Source organism: Megalobrama amblycephala, linkage group LG17, assembly GCF_018812025.1.
Source record: "Megalobrama amblycephala isolate DHTTF-2021 linkage group LG17, ASM1881202v1, whole genome shotgun sequence".
Lineage (NCBI taxonomy): Eukaryota > Metazoa > Chordata > Actinopteri > Cypriniformes > Xenocyprididae > Megalobrama > Megalobrama amblycephala.
The window spans coordinates 17,968,276-17,981,178 of NC_063060.1; the positions used below are offsets into that span (position 1 = coordinate 17,968,276).

The 12,903-nt window shown below is 37.9% G+C and overlaps 1 protein-coding gene across 1 annotated transcript; it reads right to left on the minus strand.

Annotated features, from left to right (window-relative positions):
- Positions 1–752: 752 nt before the first annotated feature.
- LOC125251572 (phospholipid scramblase 1-like) lies at positions 753–10,495 on the minus strand. Its single transcript, XM_048164610.1, has 9 exons — positions 10,446–10,495; positions 10,203–10,224; positions 9,620–9,714; positions 9,162–9,216; positions 8,872–9,077; positions 8,634–8,795; positions 6,867–7,028; positions 6,685–6,775; positions 753–1,391 (listed from the first exon to the last, which is right to left on the minus strand). The coding sequence occupies exons 2-8, from the start codon at positions 10,213–10,215 to the stop codon at positions 6,707–6,709; spliced, it is 762 nt and encodes a 253-aa protein (XP_048020567.1). The 5' UTR covers positions 10,216–10,224; positions 10,446–10,495; the 3' UTR covers positions 753–1,391; positions 6,685–6,706.
- Between the last annotated feature and the right edge of the window lie 2,408 nt (positions 10,496–12,903).

Consider the following 12,903-nt stretch of genomic DNA (forward strand, 5'->3'; position numbering starts at 1 on the left):
GTCCTTCTTTCTTCAGTCGAAAAGAAATTAAGGTTTTTGATGAAAACGTTCCAGGATTATTCTCCTTATAATGGACTTCAATGGAGCCCAAACGGTTGATGGTCAAAATTAAAGTTTACAAAGATCCCAGACGATAAGGGTCTTATCTAGAGAACCCATCGCTAATTTTCTAAAAAAAAAAAAAAAAAAAAAAAATACAATTTTATACATTTTAACCATTAATGCTCACCTTGAACTAGCTCTCTTCTTCTTCTTCTCTATTTGAATTCCAGCAGTGTAGACACTGCTAAGTGAATTACTGCCCTCCTCAGGTCAAAGTTTGAACTAAATTATCATATACAATATGCTAGTGCAAGTATATAACAGTTAGTTCAAACTTTGACCTGTGGAGGGCAGTAATACACTTAGCAGTGTCTACACTGACGGAATTCTAATAGAGAAGAAGAAGAGAGCTAGTTCAAGATGAGCATTTATTGTTAAATCTTATACATTTTTTTTTTTTTTTTTTATTTCTCTAGATAAGACCCTTATTCCTCATCTGGGATCATGTAGAAAGCTTTGAAGCTGTAATTTTGACCTTCAACTGTTTGGAGGCCACTGAAGTCCACTATATGGAGAAAAATCCTGAAATATTTTCCTCAAAAACTTTAATTTCTTTTCGACTGAAGAAAGAAACACATGAAAATCATGGATGACATGGGGGTGAGGAAATTTTAATTTGAAAGTGAACTAATCCTTTAACATGTCTGTAGGTTTACAGGGCACTGAAAATATCATGCTCAAAAATGATGCAATGCTCAATTTCCAGATCTTTATTGCAAAATCAAATTGACAAAAATATAGGCTGCATGTCTGTGCAATAAATTTTGGCCATCAAGACAGAGAATCATTTGTAAATTTGAAGTAATAGCATTCGCTGTGGATTTTCCATGATGAGCAACCCAAGTGCCAGTTGGGCTGGTTTTTCACATCACCACCACCACTTCAGCCGTCTGTGTTTGTGGTAACTGCTGTGTTTGCTTTACTTTCAGATAACACATTCAACCTCAGTGTGACCTTTATAAGAGAAAGCTACAAACTGAAACAACATGTGATAACGTGTAATGTGTCACTTTTGAATTGAAGGATTTTACAAAATAAATAAACAGAAGAGATTTATGTGTCCCAGAAAAAGAGACAGTATATTGTTAGCGACTTAAACAGTGTTTGCAATGTGAAAGCATATGTTTTTTGTTTTGTTTTTTTCATAAAGAGATACAATATTAAAAAGCAATGTTTGGCCATATACAGTAACTATATATTTTTTTTCTCTCTTCAGCCTTTATTGGAGGATAATTTTGCAAGCAGTCTGTAGACATTTGTCTTTCTTCTGTCTTCTTTCTGAAGTAGGCCTATAGTATCCACAAAAAAAATGATATGTTACATACACAAGGAAAAAAATTGCCACCTTGGTAACTTAACACACAATTTTAAAGGCCTTAAAGGGTTAGTTCACCCAAAACTGAAATTTCTGTTATTAAGTACTCAACCTCATGTTGTCCCAAACCCAGACCTTCATTTGTCCTCAGAACACAAATTAAGATATTTTTGATGAAATCCGAGGTTATCTGATCCACACATAAGCAGCAATGGCACTGCATCCAGAAGGGTATTAAAAGACATTGATAAAATGGTCAACATGACCACATTGGTTCAACCTTAATGTTATGAAGCGACATACTTTTTATGCTCAAAAAACAAAACAAAATAACGACTTTTTCAACAATATCTAGTGATGGGTGATATTTAAAACACTGCTTCATGAAGCTTCTGTTTCGAATCAGTGGTTCGGAGCGTGTATCAAACTGCCAAAGGCCTGTACACACCCCGGGACGAATATCGCACGCGTTTATCGCCAGCCTTTTTCAAGACGTTTTTTGTGTTCATACCCAAGCGATTTTTACTGGCGATGCGCAGAGTGAACGTGCAAATTCACTCCCTGACAGTATGTGGCGCTTGTGCTAAACGGTAGTGCAAATAAACAGATTTATGATATTAATAAAGTTAAAGAAGATAAAAATGCAGATATAAAATGGCATATATGCAAATAAGTCACAATGACAGTATATATAGTGCAAGTGAATGGTAGTGCAAATAAACATATTTATGAAATAGACAATCTCAGCTATATTTCTTGAATGTAAAAGAAAATAAACAGAAAAAATACACAAATAATACACATATTGGTGTGGCCAAGAACTGACAGAGCACTCATAGCGTGCGTCTCAATCAGCTCCCTAGTTCAGTAGTCAGGGCACTGATCAGGGAGTCGGCCACATTCATTTACACGGTATACTGATACACAACCTAGGAAGCTAGGGAGCTGTTTGAGACGCAGGGATAGTTTGTAGGGGTCTTCCTCGTCTACTTACTTCCTCTTCGTCGACTTGGTATCAATGTGTGCTCAGCAAGACCATTTTGTGCGTGAGCGCCACCAAGTCGTGTTTTACTGTAACTTCAGCATTTCCATGCACATGAACAAAAGCGGCAATCTCATTGGTCTGCCAGTGTTTAACGCGACGCGTCAAACCAAAAAAACAAACCCGAGGCGTTTTTTAAAAAAATGACGCTTTTACGCCTGCCGTTTTTCGCGTCCGTGTGCACACTCACATTGGCGCCCTTTGTTTAGTCACGAGGCATGAAACGTCGGCGATAATCACGCGCGATATTCGTCCTGGTGTGTACAGGCCTTTATGACGTAAAGAAGACTCGTTTACTGAAATCACGTGATTTTGGTGCTACAAACCACTGATTCGAAACAAAAGATTCATAAAGCTTCGAAGCTTAATGAAACAGTGTTCTGAAATCGCCCATCACTAGATATTGTTGAAAAAGTCGTTGTTTTGTTTTTTTGCGCATAAAAAGTATTCTCGACGCTTCATAACATTAAGGTTGAACCACTGTAGTCATTTTATCGATGTCTTTTAATACCCTTCTGGACCTCAAAAGATGTCATTGCTGCTTATATGTGGATTAGATACCCTCAGATTTTCTCAAAATATCTTAATTTGTGTTCTGAGGACAAACTAAGGTCTTTCGGGTTTGGGACAACAGGAGCGTGAGTACTTAATGACAGAAATGTCATTTGTGGGTGAACTAACTCTTAAAATACACATATCCATTTTGTACAAATAAAAATACCAGATCTCTTCACAGTAGTAGTTTAGTTTACCATTTGTTAGTTTGTTAGTCATTTTGTTCTTGTGTTTCTGTTTCCTTTCAGTTTAGTCACCGGTGTCTCATTTAATTGCCTGTGTTTGCCCCTTGTATGTATCCACCTTTTTCCTATGCCCCATGACACTTTGCATGAATTATGGGAGTAACTTCTGTTAAACTGTAAATATGGCAAACGGGACGAGGCCGAGAGCCGTGGGAACAAGCAAGGCCAGCAGCTCGATTGCTGATGCACGTCACCCACACACCGCACCAGCCTCGAGCCTCGCAGAAGGAGATCCGGATGAATAAAAGGAGGAGTGATGACAGTGCAAGACGAGAAAGGACCAGAACTGGACTTTACATTTTGTTTATGTTTCTATGCAGCAGTCATTCTTGAGGGGCTGCCACTTTACTTTTGTTTTATGTTTTTTTTTTTATATTTTGATATTAAGGTTTTGTTGAATGTTCACCAGTTCCCACCTCCTTCCTCCCCAAACACTAACCTTGTTACAGTAAACAATTAGTGAAAGCACTTTCAAAAATGGGTACAATGAGAAGACATTCTACTCACCCTTCAACCATCAAACATTAAGAGGAAATTTAAAAGTGTATTTAGTTACCACTTGTTGTACACATGGTTCAAGTCCTTTTATTTTAGGTAACACTTGGTTCAAGTGTATTACAGGTGGTAGCTGCTGTCACATATGGCACAGAGACAAGAGGTTAAGATCCAAATGCAGCTTTAATTGGGTAATCCAAAATCGTAATCCAAACAGGCAGGGGTCAAAAATCCACAGAGCAGTCCACATAAAAACCAAGAAAACAAACAGTGACGCCAGTGACCGAAAATGAAACCACGATAACAAAAGCAGAAACAAACCAGGTATAAATAGACAGACACTAATAACATAACACAAGACAGCTGGGTGCAATGAAGTGGTGATGAGTCCGGGAAGTGGGTTATGGGAAATTAAGTCCAAGTGGTGAGGTAAAAGTCCGGGGTGGAGTGCCCTCTGGTGGCTAAGTGGGGCACTCCAACTGGTGATCATGACAGCTGCCTTCACGTAATTATCGTAAATAAGAGTTTCCTAGGTAAAAATTGCACAGGAATGCAAATATCAAATTATCGAAAGCACATGAAGGCAGCATAAATAGATTTTTTTAATACAGAGTTAGTTTGTTAAAAACACTTTTTAGTTCATATTCATGGTGTCTCAAAATAGCACAGTTGACAAAATGAACAACTGTACTACAAAATTAGTGCATGAAAATATAGCTCGTTAAAGGATTAATCCACTTTAAAATACACTTTTCCTGATATATTTACTCACCCCCATGTCATCCAAAATGTTCATGTCTTTCTTTTGTCAGTCGAAAAGAAATTAAGGTTTTTGAGGAAAACATTCCAGGATTTTTCTCCATATAGTGGATTTCAATGGCTACCAACAGGTTGAAGGTCCAAATTGCAGTTTTAGTGCAGCTTCAAAGGGCTTTAAACGATACCAGACGAAGAATAAGGGTCTTATCTAGCGAAACGATCGGTCATTTTCGAAAAAAATACAACCGTTTATGCTTTATAAACAAAATATCACCTTGAACGTATTTTCTGTTTCCGCATTCTTCAAAACGCTTACGCTGAATATTCTACGCCTTCCCTATTCTACTTATGGAAAAAAACGAAACTGGTGCCGCGTTCTTTCCATAAGTAGAATAGCGTTTTGAAGAATGCGGAAACGGAAAGTACGTTCAAGGCGATATTTTGTTTATAAAGCCCTTTGAAGCTGCACTAAAACTGCAGTTTGGACCTTCAACCTGTTGGTAGCCATTGAAATCCATTATATAGAGAAAAATCCTGGAATGTTTTCCCTAAAAAACCTTAATTTCTTTTCGACTGACGAAAGAAAGACATGAACATCTTGGATGACATGGGGGTGAGTAAATTTATCAGGAAAAGTGTATTTAAAAGTGGACTAATCCTTTAAGTACATTATGGAAGTGTACTTTTTTTTCACCTGGGATTGGCAAGGCATATGTGGCACCAGTTCAGGCTGATGCTTCTTTGCACACAATGGCTTTGTTGCAAGTCTACCAGGCTGATCTGTTAAAAGATTTTGATCAGGGACTGGGAATGTCTCCTGAAGCGGTATCTGAATTGAGCTGCACCACAGACTTGGCCCTCCGAGCTACAGACGCTGCTATCGGTCATTCAGTGGCAATGATGATAGTGACGGAGAGCCATCTGTGGTTGAACCTGGCTGACATCAGGGAGAAAGAGAAAAATGTTCCCCTCGATGCACCTGCACCATGCACTTTAGACCATGTGCTTAGATTGTTAAAATATGGTCCCATGTCTCCTTTTCAGGTCACAGACTATAATCTGGAGACAGGGCCAGAAGAAGAGCGTGTCCACTCATGCTACTCCACCAAGGACTAGGGCACAGAGGAGACATGTAACATTCCTCCTTCCTAGCGGTAACACTTTATTTTAGTGCCGTAGATACATGTTACTACATGTACTCTAGTAATAACAGTAAATTATGCATAATAACAAGTAATTAACCCTAAACCTAACCCTAACTGTAAATCTATAGTAAGAACATGTAGTTAATTAATAGTAGTCAAGTCAGTACTTATTTGAGTAATTACAATGTAACTATGGCACTGTAAAATAAAGTGTAACCCCATTTTTTTCCCCTCTCTATTTAAATTCTATTTACAAACAAAAAATGACACCTTGCACTTGAAGATAGCACATTGTTTTAGAATTGTTCAGTCAAAAAAAAAAAAAAAACCTAAATATGTGAAAAACATCTAGCTTTAAGTACTAAAAGGTTAAATACCAATTGTTATGTTATTCTCCTGATTCTATCCTGAAAAAGGATAAGGATTATTTGTAGCACAACCTTATGATTTGAAATTATTTGTTTCAGTCTATTTGTGGCAGCTATGGCCTAATGGATAGATTGTAACCCGAAGGTCAAGGGTTCAAATCTCAGTACCGGCAGGAAATGTAGGTAGGGGGAATGAATGAACAGCACTCTCTTCCACTCTCATTACCCACAACTGAGGTGCCCTTGAGCAAGGCACCTAACCCCTAATCGCTCCCCAGGCGCTGCAGCAAAAATGGCTGCCCACTGCTCTGTGTGTGTGTGTTCATGGTGTGTGTGTGTGTGTGTGTGTGTGTGTGTTCAATACTCTCTACTGTCTGTGTGCACTTGGATGGGTGTACTGCAGAGCACAAATTCTGAGTATGGGACACAATCCTTGGCTACGCATCATGTCACTTTGAATGGAACTTCCCTAAACCAGAAGTGCATCCCATAATCTAAAACGCAGTATATCGTTATAGGAAAAAGATGGATCTCCCTGAGTTTTCAGTTGTCTTTGTTGGTTTTTGTTACTTAGTGTAGTTTGTTTATTTTGTATTTCTCCTGCGACCTCCTACGTGTTTTGGTTTATTAATAAAAAATGTGAATAATGTGGATTTACCTTGTTATCTTCTTCATGGGTGTTATCTAAGACAACACTGACATAGTTGAAATGGTAACGGTTGTTGTTTATTTTCATAATACACGCTGTCCTGAAAATAAATTGAGTTATAATTATCTTATTAAATCTTATATTACAAAACAGAATAAAAGGTTTAAAATAGTATTTTTAACAATATTTACAATAAGTATGCAGGCCCCCAAAAGTGTAGCTTTCATTTTGACATCCAGGTTTCTTGGAAATCTCAGCAAAAAATCTGCACCTGCATTTGGTCCACTGCTTGAGAAGAGTTTGACGATCTTGCCAAATGGTCTGTCTATCTCTGCCCCATTCAAAGACACTAGCTGTGGTCACAGTATAAGACATTTAATAGCAACATACATGCACTCATGAAATCCAATAATGCAGCAGGCTTTTGCCACTCAGCTGAGGGAGCGTGTTCCGGTGGGAAAGAAATGTCAATGCTTACCCTCTATCTGTCTGATTGTCTTATTCCTGTCACCTGTTCTGCTATTACCTCGTTAGTCTTGCCAGCTGTGTCTTGTTTCCTTGATTAGTCCTTTTAAGGCATGAACACACCAAGCCGACGGTCGGCTGTTGGGCAGTTTTAGTTCGTCGGCCGACTAAGTTTTCTCAGTGTGTTCCGCACCGTCGGTTGAAGTTGGTCCTCATCTGCTTTTTTCGGCCGATTCAAAATGTTGAGTCGCCGTCGGAACTCGTCTGTCCATCGGGCCATCTGATCATTCTGATTGGCTGTTCAGATATTGCCACCTGCTGATACGGAAAGGCATTTCATCTCACGCAGGCGCAGAACTGACGTGCTACTTGGCCGTCAGCTGTTTAGCGTTGGTTTGGTGTGTCAGGGCAACTTTGGACACAGACGCTGCCAACGTGAGCCAACCCCGCAGTCTGCTTTCGTCGCCATTAGTTCATCGGCGTCGGCTTGGTGTGTTCTGGGCTTTAAAGGCATGAACACACCAAGCCGATGGTCAGCCGTCGGGCAGTTTTTGTTCGTCGGCCGACTAAGTTTTCTCAGTGTGTTCCGCACCGTCGGCTGAAGTTGGTCCTCGTCTGCTTTTTTTCTGCCAATTTGACATGTTGAATCGGTGACATGTTGAATCGGAAAACACAAACAGAACAACCAGGTAAACGCAACAGTTAAAAGACAACTACAGAACAAAACTCAGGGCTTAAGGCCAGAACACACCAAGCCGACGCCAACGAACTAGTGCCGACGAAAGCAGACTGCGGGGCTCACGTCAGCAGCGTCTGGGTCCAAAGTTGCCCTGACACACCAAACCGACGCTCGACAGCCGACGGCCAAGTAGCATGTCCATTCTGCGCCTGCGCAAGATGAAATGCCTTTCCGTACCAGCAGGTGGCAGTAGCTGAACAGCCAATCAGAATGATCAGATGGCCCGACGGACCGACGAGCTCCTAGTTCGTTGGCGTCGGCTTGGTGTGTTCTGGCCTTAAGCCCTGAGTTTTGTTCTGTAGTTGTCTTTTAACTGTTGCGTTTACCTGGTTGTTCTGTTTGTGTTTTCTTAGTCAAAAGTGTTTTGTTTCTAGTTCTTGTTAATAAACCATTTACTGCTGCATTTGGATCCTGTTCATACTTACCCTGCAACCACCATTGTGACATACTTGTCACTTACTGCCAGTTAATTACTGTGAATTTCACAGTCAGTTTCTAACAGTGCACAGAGAACCTTTTGATTTTCTAAAAAAAAGTCCCAAAATGTACAAAAAAACCCACAAAATGTAAATAAGTAAATAAGTCACAGAATATGTGAATAACTCAATTATAACAAAAATGTCAGACAGAACCTTTCCAAGGTGACATAATGCTAAAAGGTTTATCTGAAGGTTATGTTTAAGTTTAAATAATAGAAAACAACTTTGATCAATTTAAAAATAATAAAACTTGTATTTGAGTGTATGTGCATCACCTCAAAGTTCTCATCTGTGCAGAAACTACAAGCTACACATGGTCCTGCAATCTTAAATGCTGGTTCTCCACGTTCATTCTCAACGGTGAATTTAGGTAGACAAACATGGCAGTTTTGCCGAACATGTCCAATGGCAACGCCTGGTGGAGACTGAACCTCCAGCTAAAACATACATACCACATATAATATACAGTGCAACATAATCAAAGGATAAAAAAGACAAGGATAATGATCATACCTCATTTTTGCAGCAGGAGCAGCAAACAAACGGGTGCACCAGTCTCATGATCTCTTGATTTGAGTCATTAATTACATTCATTATGAAGGAACGTGCTGTAGAGCACTGCCTGTTACAACAATCGTTGTCCTCAAGAATACTAAAAACATTGCTCCCGATGTCATCCTTCACCTTATATCTGTTGATACACTTTATTCCACAGCAAACTTTAAGAAATTAAAAGGAAGGAGATTAGGGTGTTGCTTGTTTGGTTTCACTGTATTTCATTCATAAAATGTTGATGTACAAACCTTCTGCAAAACATTCTTCCAGATTTTGTTCTTTGTAGACAAACAATTGATCAATCTGAAATAAACATGAAAATCACAGGCTTCTTGAAAGGAAAATCATTGTATAATAAATGCATTTATCAGTGTAACATACACTCTAAAAAAAAATTCTGGGTTGAAAACAATCCAAGTTGGGTTGAAAATGGACAAACCCAGCAATTGGGTTAACCCAGCAGTTGGATTTATGGAAATACATACAGTATGTTGACAGGCAGGTCGGACCGAATGCAATGATTGGAACATTTTTTTGTTCCTGAGACTTTTAATAGAAAATATATGTACATGTTTTAATATTTAGACCACTTCTATTATTGATTGCTATTCGAGATGTGAAGAGTTTCAACCAGTATAACAAACAGTGTTTATAACAGTGTTTATTTATATGTTTACTATTCATAATAAACATATCCATATCTGACCAAAGTCAAGGTCTCCAGATGAGAAGGACAGTGGTACGGGTCTGGGGAAGGTATCATTGCGGTGTCCTCTAGTGGAGCATAAACAGATGTGTAGCCTATATATCGAACAGTTTTGTTAAAGAAATTATTATTCAATGAAATTTGGTTTAATAATGAAAATATACTTAAATGCATGAGATACAAGTTTTAATAGAAATTGCATTTTAGTTTACCATTGTCAGTAGTAGTACACTTTAACCATAGGCCAATAAAAGTAATAAGACAATAAAAGTAATTATGAAATTACATATAAAAATCTACTTAAGTACATAAGTGGTTTAAAAAAAATAAATAAAAAAAACACTTTTAAGTTCTGCATTTAAATTTAAACTAGAATACTTTTTCTTTCAATTGTAAATAAAATGTAATTAAATGTCCGAAAACATTACATTAAGTTTGCATGTATTTTTTTTAAGTGAGTTATTTCTGTAATATTTTAAAGCTAAAGTGCAATTCTTTTTCACAAGGGGCCATATCTGGCTCAGCATTGTCTGCATCCACATTGTGCCTGTTGTAGCCAAACAAACACCCTTAACAAACTCACCTAACAATTCCATTTTTCTTATCTGGGAAGAGAAAATAAATACATGCATACATAAATAATGACATCAATATTGTTTAGTGTTAAATTTTCTTCTCTTTCATTATTTATTCATTGTAAATAGATGAATGGTATAAACTCTACAAGACTTTATAAAACTGCACATTCATTTATAAAATACAAAATTAAAACATGTATTAAAATGAAATGATTTCAAATGATCATATATTGAGAGATATACCATACCAGTGAGAATCAAATCGTCTGTTCGGCAGTAGCACTGATAAATACAGGAAATGTTTCTCTCATTACAAACAATCTTAAGTACTTAAGTACTTTTTTTTTTTTTTTTTTTTTTTGCCAGCATGATATTTGTGGTTGAATAGGGGTTTGACACACTTTCAAGTTTAGATACTTCTAGTTTTAACGTAGTTTAACATAGTTTTAATGTTATGGAAGTAAATAAATATGCCATAAATAATAGCAAGCCGTTTGCTACTGTTGGAGATCAGCTTTTTTATTTTTATTTATTTATTTATTTATTTAGGCTCAAAATGTTCATTTTTATAAGTGGGTGTGTGTTTCTCATAAGCGTCTCTGTTTTTTGCCACTTCACAAATTACACTAAAGGCACAATATGTAAGATTTTTAGATTTAAAAAAAACACTAGAACAATGTTATATATTTTGTTCACTTGTGTACACTATCCCATATGTTTCCAACAGTAAATCCAGAGAAGTCAGCGATTTTAACCCTTAAATGCATACCTCGGGTCTTTAGTGACCCGGGACATAATTCACTACCCTCCTCCTCGTTCATTTTTTAAAGTTAGTCATCAAACTTCTTGGTATTCCTCAGTCAATTCATTATAAAGAATATAACAAGAAAAAAAATCATAAAATTATAAAAGAATGCATATTTTTGTTTTCTTTTCTTGTAAAAATTGTATAGGGTCGCAAACGACCCGAGGTGTGTATGAGTGTACGTATATTTTTTCTGCACAACAATAATTGAATCTTAGATGACAGAATAAGTGCAATTCACCTTTATTCCACAAGGTGGCAATGTCTGATAAACAATGCTGAAGTGACGACTCATTTAGACAGAAAACGAAATAATAAGAGAAACATGAATTGGCTCAACGATTTACTGCAGAGCAAGTACTGAACGCATCAAATATGACTGTAACTGTTACAGGATGAATCTGACGAAGCTATTAGCGATCTAATATTGATTTTAAAGAAGTTGAAAATTATATAGCTGGTCAGGCTGGTTTTAGCTGGTCTCCCAGCCTGGTCATAGCTGGTTTTAGAGGGGTTTTGACTTTTGACCAGCTTAAACCAGCTGAACACCTGCTAAGCCAGGCTGGGAGACAAGCTAAAACCAGCTACTTCCAGCTTAAACCAGCTAAGAACAGTCAACCAGTTTAGGCTGGTTTTAGCTGGATTTTTCAGCAGGGCCTCTAGCAGCAGTTGTAAAAACACACAAACAAACAAACAAACAAAAAAACATTTATTTGTCCATCAACTCTGATAAGATGTGTCCATGTGTATACTGGTGCCTCTGCTCAAACCACATTCATCTGAGCAAAGTGCCAAAGCACAACGTTCTTACATAAGACCCATGCGTTTTGTTTTGTTTTAACCCCTAGTTATGTGAACCAAAAGTTATGTGTAGCTTCAATTATATGGTAAATATTTGACTTTTTTACAAATATTTACTCTTTACAAATATTTTAAAAAATTTTAATGGTATCAGAATGGTTAAGAGGAATGGAATCAGAACCATTAAATTCTTCATGATTCTCATTCGTATAGCGCAGAGGTGTCCAATCCTGCTTCTGGAGGGCCACTGTCCTTCAGAGTTTAGATCTAACCCCAATTAAACACACCTGAACCAGCTAATCAAGGTCTACTAGGCATACTAGAAACAAAGCCACTGGAAGGCAAGCGTGCAACCTTTAGCCAAAAAAGTGTAACGGCTAATGCTAACCCTCCGGCTCTGGTGGAACACACAGGAGGTACGCAGGGAAGGAGTTTTGAGCAGCGGGCACTGATGTCACTGCAATTACACAATAGGCTGAGAGGTGTCGCTCGTGATTAAGTTAGCCGTTACGCTTTCTCCAATAGTAAGAGATACAGACCCTCTCATCTTCATATAATATACAATCTCTGCTAGAAACTTCCAGGCAGGTGTGTTGAGGCAAGTTAGAGATAAACTCTGCAGGACAGTGGCCCTCCAGGACCGAGTTTAGACACATCTGGTATAGCAGATGCTGTAAAGTCAGCACATATCCTAGAGAAAGGTTCATGTATATGAACAATGATTTTTCTCTCTGGTGAATGTAAATGTTTCATTATAAGAGTGTAAATGCTCACTTCACTGAAAGAGTTATGCTGTTATTCACCTGGGTCAGGTACAGACCTGGAGGACAGCCCAGGGCTCTGTCTGGGACTGGTGTGACCATCAGGACCTGAGGTGGTACCAGCAGAAAAGAAAATTCTTGCAGTATGTGAACTCTATAAACACATTATTCATAAAGAAAAAAAAAAAGAAAAAAAAACTTTCTTAGACTCTTTATCATTTTACCTGCTGGTGGTGTAGGATAAACTTCATTTCTGCCTGGATGAAGGCCAGTACTATGGGAGAAACAGAAAATCTCATAGATGATCAGATAGGCTATCTGTACCTGTACATGTTCAGA